Source organism: Perca fluviatilis, chromosome 21 (assembly GCF_010015445.1).
Source record: "Perca fluviatilis chromosome 21, GENO_Pfluv_1.0, whole genome shotgun sequence".
Taxonomy (NCBI): domain Eukaryota; kingdom Metazoa; phylum Chordata; class Actinopteri; order Perciformes; family Percidae; genus Perca; species Perca fluviatilis.
The window spans coordinates 27,378,369-27,387,059 of record NC_053132.1 but is presented as its reverse complement, the minus strand read 5'-3'; the positions used below and the strand labels follow the sequence as shown (position 1 = coordinate 27,387,059).

The 8,691-nt window shown below is 41.7% G+C and overlaps 1 protein-coding gene across 10 annotated transcripts in view; it reads left to right on the top strand.

Moving 5' to 3' along the window:
* Positions 1-8,691, top strand: part of ccdc57 (coiled-coil domain containing 57) — a 113,798-nt gene that overhangs the window by 42,405 nt on the left and 62,702 nt on the right. For 5 of the 10 annotated variants that reach the window (XM_039788289.1, XM_039788288.1, XM_039788287.1 and 2 more), the window contains 3 exons: positions 4,680-4,823; positions 5,191-5,299; positions 7,775-7,876. In XM_039788289.1, the coding sequence (XP_039644223.1) occupies positions 4,680-4,823; positions 5,191-5,299; positions 7,775-7,876 (355 nt within the window). The remainder of the gene's footprint in view (positions 1-4,679; positions 4,824-5,190; positions 5,300-7,774; positions 7,877-8,691) is intronic. The other 5 variants (XM_039788294.1, XM_039788291.1, XM_039788292.1 and 2 more) reach the window with 5 other exon arrangements.

Genomic DNA, 8,691 nt, shown 5'->3' with positions numbered 1-8,691 from the left:
TGACGCACCTCGTAAATCACTATATATTTTTTTTTTTCTCAAAGATTTTTTGGGGGCTTTTCCCTTGTATGCTAGCCTATGGCCCTATTATCACCAACACATTGACCAACTTTAAACAGGTGGAGGAGCAACTACACTACACCAATAAGTGGCATTTGAACACCCTAATATGGATCAATACACACTTAATGTCTGGTAACAAACCCTTTGCTTGTAAGCAGTGGAGTGACAGAGATATTTATACTTTAGACCAGCTATTCAATGAGAAAGGTATGTTGAGTTTTGAAAACCTGAGAGCTAGTTTTGAGATCCCCAGGACATCCTTCTATTTTTTTCTGCACTTAAGATCAGCCCTAAAATGTTATGGAGTGTGAAAAGGAGGTTTGAGAGGGATGTGTAGGTGGCTGGCTTGAGACCAGTGGAGGTGTCGGTAAGAATAGTTCAGTCCAGTCACTTTTAATTCCAAATTCTTTTTCTTTTTTCAAGTAATCAAGGTAACGTGTGTGTGTGTGTGTGTGTGTGTGTGTGTGTGTGTGTGTGTGTGTCTGTGGTCTGTAAGGGGGGAAAAGGATATGGGATACAATTAGCTTCACAATTCCACAATACAAGGCCACAATTAATTTGAATGACAATCAAACAATACATACGTTACCTGCCCTGTTATTAATAGTTATTAATACACTAACAATGAATATAAATAATCAAATGCACATTTCTTACACAGGCGAAGCATTGCTACTTTCTGCTCGGGGCTTCTCAGATGTTGCAAGCATATCACTCCGCCCAAGTAGCAGAAGTAGCACTGCTTCGCCTTTCTGAGAATATAGTTTTATTTAATATAGAATATAGTTTATTGTCCATTTGCCTCGAAACTTTTCAGGATTCACAAGAGTCCAACCCTGACGCCATCTAAAGGCAGATATTTACTCAGTCATAGCGCCCCCTAGTGGCAACAGGAAGTAGGCCTTAAAGGAGTGATAGAATGCAAAACTGATTTTACCCTGTCATAGTTGAATAACGACAGTTCGATGGGTAAATAGGACATACATAGAAGCTCAAAATCCCATTGACACCCCTTTACTATGAAAATCTCATTTTTTGAAACTGCCGCTGAAAACGGGTGAATCTCAACAAAGCTGGAAGTTGACGTCAACCTCCCAAAAACCGGAACCTTTGTCACAGCCATGGGTGTATTAAGAAAACGGTCACGCCCCAACATTTACATAGGCTACACAACTGACCTGAGATCAGGTAGTTTTCTGAATCTAGCTAGGTCACGCAGATCTCTGCTATTCCATTACAAAATTCACTTCTGAAACTTTTATGCGAGAAATCAACCATATAAAGCTCAAATATGGGCCGTTTTACGAAAATGGATGGCTAATTGAAAATTTTCTCCGACTGTGTGTCGGAGTTTAGTGCCGATGTTGGTGCTGCCTGGGTTGCTACATCGCCGCCCTGACCGCAGTGTCAGCGAGCTTGTTACGCCCGCAATCTTTTACCGCAGCCCGCAGGTTCCAGTAAATCTTATAATGGATATGTGTGTTGAGTTATTTAAACAAACAATCGGGGAAATAAACGCCTCTTGTCCGCGAGTCTCATTGATAGAGCCGCGGTGAGATGGAGTCCATCAATGAGAGCTAGCTAGCCTCCTCCTAACTCTGACATTCACAAAAATACATTCAATTGAAATCCGAAATCGGACAAGTGGTAGCTAAGCTTTGTAAGACCTTGAGGAACCTGTAATATTCATGCCGTGACGAAATTCAAACTGTAAATATACTTTAGTTATGCGAAAGTGAGCAAGCTGCGATATTTCCCCATTGTAATGAATGGGACATATAGCAAGCAGCTGCTCGTCCTACAAAAGCGCCGCTACGTTCATAAAAATGCCTTAAAATCAAATCGGACACAACGGTTAGCTTTATAAGACATTGGGGAATGATGTTATATAAGTGGCGTGACGAAATTCAAACTGTAAATATAATTTAGTTATGGCGACAGTGTAGCTAGCTAGCTCGCGGTATTTCCACATTGTAATGAATGGGACATATAGCGCAGCGGCTCGGATCCTACAAAGACTGCCGCGTTCATAAAAATGCCTTAAAATCAAATTGGACACAAAGGTTAGCTTTATAAGACATTGGGGAATGATGTTATATAAGGCGTGTGACGAAATTCAAACTGTAAATATAATTTAGTTATGGCGACAGTGTAGCTAGCTAGCGCGGTATTTCCCCATTGTAATGAATGGGACATATAGCAAGCAGCTGCTCGGTCCTACAAAAGCATGCCAGCGTTCATAAAAATGCCTTAAAATCAAATCGGACACAACGGTTAGCTTTATAAGACATTGGGAAATGATGTTATATAAGTGGCGTGACGAAATTCAAACTGTAAATATAATTTAGTTATGGCGACAGTGTAGCTAGCTAGCTGCGGTATTTCCCCATTGTAATGAATGGGACATATAGCAAGCAGCTGCTCGTCCTACAAAGACGCCTCGCGTTCATAAAAATGCCTAAAATCAAATCGGACACAACTGTTAGCTTTATAAGACATTGGGGAATGATGTTATATAAGTGGCGTGACGAAATTCAAACTGTAAATATATTATAGTTATGCCGGCAGCTGGCCGCGGAGCCCCGTAGTGCAGTATACACAAAGGGTAACTTTGCCCTGGGTATGGAGCCCAGCAGGCTGCCGCTTTCTCGTCAGACTGTGTGGAGCTCCTAAAGTCCGACACGTCGTACCAAATTTGCAATTAGCCATCAATTTTTGTAAAACGGCCCATATTTCAGCTTTATATAGTTGATTTCTCGCTTAAAAAGTCTCAGAAGTGAATTTGGTAATGAAACATTGCAGTGTCTGGAATATGAGATTCTGTCGCTTCTCTAATGTATGTGTATTGGGCCATTTTCAGCCCAACCAATGTTACATACCCCATTAGGAGACCATAAGGAACAGTGTGAAATACCCTATATAATCATTCTATCACCCCTTTAAAGTCAAGGTGCTATGCTTTAACTAACTCCTCCTAGAGATTTCATCAGATCAACTTCAAATTCGGTCTGTGTCATCTAAAGACCTTACCGATGAAAAGTTATTAAAAGAAAAACTTTGCATCAAATGGTGTGGGCGTGGCGTGGCGGCCATTTTGAGCATTTATCGATGAACAAAGAAGTTGTTTTTCTCACGATTGACGTGTCCAGGCCTGAGGACATTTATAGGCCAAAATTGACTTTTGGCAGTTAGCATCTCTAGACGGACCTGACAAAAAGTTATCCAAAGAATTTTTATAGGATAAAAATTGCACATATTACGTACAAACAAATGTGTGTAGCTAAGTATGAAAACACCAACTTTGATGGGTACCATCTAGGGCCACTCATGAGGCCACCCCTATAGTAAGGTACGGACTGGTCAAAGTGGGCGTGGCCTATGTGACCCTAATTGGTTTTAGCCCTTGGGCACATTTTTGACGGCCTCAATTTACACGAAAACTCACAAAAATTGGCGCACACATAAACACCTGGGAGCTTTGTGAGACTGTACAGTGATTTGGGCCATACCTCTAAGCGGGCTCCATAGTGCCCCCTAAGGTGTGGAAGGCCTTAACATGGACATAGTTGCTCCGATCATCACCAGATTTAATACACATATTGCTCTAATCATTGTGGACATATTTCCCATTTACCTTCATTAGCTCCGCCCAACCGGAAGGCGGCCATTTTTAATTATGCATTTTTCAGGTGTTTTACATTCTTTCAAACTCGTCCTAGGCTGTGATTTCAATCTTCTTGAATCTTTGCAGGTAGTATCTGTTGACCCTCATGACGAAAAGTTATCCAGAGAATTTTGATAGTTGAAAAAATGCACAAGTTATAGGAACTTACTGTCTAAACAGGAAGTTGCCTTATCGTGGCAACAATTATTCGCATTGCCCCGAAACTTGACAAGGTTGTTCCTCATGGCCGGTTTAGAATCTGTGCCAAAGTTGGCAGCAATCGGCCATTAGATGGTGCGGTTTTAATTTTTTTTTATTAATCAGCAAAATATTGATATATGGGAAGCCTACTTTGTCTAACTACTCCTGGGACGTGAGTCCGATCGGCACGAAAACTTGCAGATAGACTTGGAGGACCCCTGTAGGTGGATGTCGAAACATGAACGGTTCTATCTTGGCAAAAGTTATTCCGATTTACATGAAACTTAGAATGTGTGGTCTACATGTGATGTTGCATTTGCCAGTACCCCCCCGGGGCAAGAAGCGAGGGCCCGTCATCGCTGCTTGCAGCTTTAATTAAATTTGTTTCTTTGTTCTGTGCGCCATCTGACGTTATCTGTCACATATTGTGGAGATTGTTTTCTTTTGTATGTCTGAAGGTGCTAATAAAAAATTGAAAAATGTATCACCAAAAAAAGGATAGGGCCCAGTGACTGTCTCAATCGGCTACTACCAGAGGTGTATAGTCCAGGTGCCAGAAAGTAAAAATCCTGCCATGTTTTTGGATCTGCCTCTACATCTAGAACAGGTGTTTTCACAAACGAGCTCATCTACCTGGTAGAGGAGGTGGTTTAGTGATGGTTGGGACAGCTGCTGGACAGGATTTCTACTTTCTGGCACCTGGACTATACACCTCTGGCTACTACTGAATCATCATTCTAATATTTTGCAGGCAGGGGGAGCTGAACCAGCTGCATATGCAGGTTGACAGGCTGGAGAAGCAGAGAGCCAGAGAGACTGAGAAGAGGCAGGAGGAGCTCAGTAAAAATCAGCACAATGCTGCTCACCACAGGCGGCAGCTGGATGAGCTCAAGCGGTGAGTCGGGAAGGAAACAGGGGAGAGTAAGAAACACAAAACATAAAAAATCAATTACAGCTTTGATTAGTGCACTTACCATCATAACGTACGATAAAGGGAGTCTTGTGGTGGTGAAAGAAGTGTAAGAGTAAGTGCCTGATCAGACAGAGCATGTTTTAGCAGCCCCAGGCTGTTTTCAATGAGAGCATGCGGTTTGCTCACTGCTGTTATGTTGCTGAGGGCCTCCCTTTAAAACATTAACTCAAAGCTTCAGATTTGTGTCATATAGTAATGGATATCTTAAGACTGAAATTTTACCTACCAAATGACATGGTACTGTAACTCCTTGTGTGTCTGTGCATGTCTTTTTGTTGCTGGATGGTAGCTCTATGGCTGGTGAAATTCAAAAGCAAAAGGAGGAGTATGAGAGGATGAAATGGGATTTGCATTGCAGGATACAAGAGTTGGAAGGAGAGATTACCCTACAAAGACAGGTAAACACACACTTTCATCTCTCTAAAGGTCTAAAAACTGTTTTTGGCCAATGTCTTTATATAATGTGAACCATAATGTAGTTCACTGCTGTGAATAAATCTCTACCCTAGGCTTGGGCCGGTGTAAAAAATGTCAAACAGGAACAGATTGCTATACCAAATTTTACCACTACTTTCACGTATCTCAGCCGCTGAAGAGTGAGAATGATGATCGAGCCCATAGTAAGAATGTTGCGACTCCAGTCCACATGCTGGGGTTAATGCACCTCTAAGTAATGACTTTTTTTACCTGCAGTGAGGTTAGGCCTGTCACGATAACAAATTTTGCTGGACGATAAATTGTCCCAGAAATTATTGCGATAAACGATAATATTGTCATCGAGAGACCATTTGCATCTAATATAATGATAATGGCATAATAATACAGGTACACCTTTTCAAAGATCAATACACTTTTATTTCTAAATAATATTTAACACTGGAACTGGAAGACATTTTAAATATCCAGAACATGTCTTTGATCTCCTTTAGTATGTCATCTTTCACGCTGATGTACAGTTGTGGAATTGCCGTTTGTGACACGTAAGTTCTCAGACTACAGACTCTGTACTACATTTTACAATTATTTAACTCTAAATATTACATTTAAATAATATATAATTAATAAATTAAATCTATCTGTATGGCTAGCTGCCACGTGGCGAGTAAATGTACCAAAATAGTTCTGTTTTTCAGTCTTCATTTTGGCGAAGGTGCGGCTTCTGCTCCTCTTCAGGTCGGAGCTTCGTGGGGGCGGGCGGACACACACACACACACACACACACACACACACACACACACACACACACACACACACACACACACACACACACACAGGTGCAACTCTGACATACTTTCCACACTCCGTGTCCGCGGACAGCTGTAGGCTTGTACCGTTAATGTTCTGTGCGTTGTCGGAAACATGCAGCCACTTTCCTGAAACCGCTTGCGAGACGGACGCGGCGTGTATGTCCGAGCCCTCTCCACAGTCTCCACCTGCAGGTTGTCAGCTGTGTGGTTTGGATTGAAAGGGAGAAAGCGAGACGTCAAATAACACGGTGGATATCGCTCATATAGGCCTACTTTCTTTTGGACGGCGCCTTAACTGCAAAGTGCTGCGGGAAACCCTGCTCCAACTCTCAACTAGCGTTTGTCTGTCTCTGTCTCTGTCGCCGCAGTCCCGCCCCCACCAAAGACCATGCGACTGACAAGAGGGTTGACTCCTCGTTACGCTAAGGAACCGAGTGGTCCTCCAGTCTCTTTGGTAGAGAGAGACGAGGAAAACAAACAAGCATGCAAATGGAAATTATCGCGGCCGGAAAAATTATCGAGCTCATTTTTTTTTATCGTGCGATAACTCCATTTATTGACTATCGCGACAGGCCTAAGTGAGGTTATAAAAACCTATTTGGTTTAGGTGTTTACACTTTGCTTGTCTTTTTCAGCTAACCTCTTTCATTGCTTGAAAATCCCAAATGTTTCCATATGGGCGCAGTTTTAGTTTTCTTTGAGAGTAACTCTGCCACGTATCATCTCGTCACCCCAAAAAACTCATGAACCTTCTAGTAAACAAACACACCGTTCCCTCTCCAACCACTACAGAAATATGATCTCGTCCATGTTCATGACAGACACACCTGTGACCCTCAACAGTTTTATTTCAGAACGCAACAGAAAGCTCCCCTGTGCTTTAGCTTTAGAAATGCTCGGGGAAATGTAGCTTGTGTTAACACTGCCACGTTACTTGTCAAGAAAGCTAAGATCCTGAAAAGCTATTCAATTAATTAAACAGCAAAGGTCATAGCCAGTTTAACCGGTTAGCATAAAATCAAATCTGGTTTTGCCGGTGAAGCCAGAAATCGACCCAGCTTTACTCTAAACTGTCTTGTGTTACAACCCAACATAGTTGGCTCTGTACAGTGAAGAGACATCCAGTCCACAAGACTAAAATAACTGGTAGAGCAGCCAGACATTCAGAGGGGATCAGCAGCAGACCTTTAGGATGAACCCAGACAAAAGAGCTCTGAATCTCTGACTGGTGTCTGTAACACTAAATTGGCAGGCTTGTGTATGTTTGTGTTTCTACATATCTGTCTGTCAGGTAAAATGAGCAGGTGACAAATAGAAGATGATGGATCTTGTAGGCTAGTTTGGCTTAGGGGATGTGCTGTTTATCTAATGCTCATCATATAACAACGTAAAAGATTAATTATCACCCTCCCCTTACTCTATCCAAAATAAAGTTAGGTGCACAGGAATACTGGAAGGGTCAAAAAAATGACTTATTGTCTATATTTTCTTTTAATTGTACTGTATTTACTAGTTGGTTCTAATGAGTTCATTTTAACATCATGTTTTAGCAAAAATAAAATGTGCAAAATTTTAAGTTATCTAATGACAATAAAAATCTTTCTGCAACACTGGATTCTGTACCAGATTCCGATAAATCCCCTCACCTCTGTACATCATCATCTCCCTCATCCTCCTCATCCTACTCACTCTTCTCTTCCTTGCTCTCTTCAGATGGCCCTGATGCAGGTAGATGCATGTATTTTTATTTTACTATTGTGGTTTAGATATTGTGGGTATTTTATGTTTCGCTGTATTGTTGTTTGTCTTGTCTTTATGTGTGTCTGCTGCTACAAATAATTGCATCGGAAGAGCAGGTCCCTTGTGATGGACAGGGCGACAGCGACCACCCACAAGCTCCCACCCATGTCCGAATAAAGGCGATTCAGGGAGGGGTTGGCGTGCTAGATGCAGAAAGTAGTTAGTGGGGAGGCAGTGTTGCCATAGGCTGTCTGGGTCTGCGTTACCGGTTAATTTCTTTTGCAGTCAGCCATACCCAGGGCTTAAAGTATTCCGACACCGTGCTGGATCTCCGGCGTGCGGCCGTGATGAAAAAAATTATGTAAAATTGGGAGCTTTCATGCGGTTTATTATTTTCGAGTCAACCTGTTCAGATGGAGTGCACACATGTTTACATTGTAAAGTTAAATATTCATTTTTCAGTACTATTTTTTTGTTTATGTGCCAAGTTAGAAGGGGGTTTTAGGTTTGTGTGTCATTTGGTTTGCCCAAGCCAAAGTATATATGTCCCCTTTTGTTTCATTCAGTTAGCTTAGTTTGGTCAGTTCACATCCTGTCTGCTGTTGCTATTTTGGGTATATTTATATTTTGTTGACCTCTTTTATAGGCCTAGATATAAAGTTCTTGGTTTATATTGTTTTGTATTTTTGGGTAGATGTTTTTTTTTTTAAACTCTTGTTCTCCTTATTGCCTCACTGCTTGGTCCCTGACATTGCCATATGGCAACACTGTGCAGTATCAACCATCACTCTGTCCGCCACTAT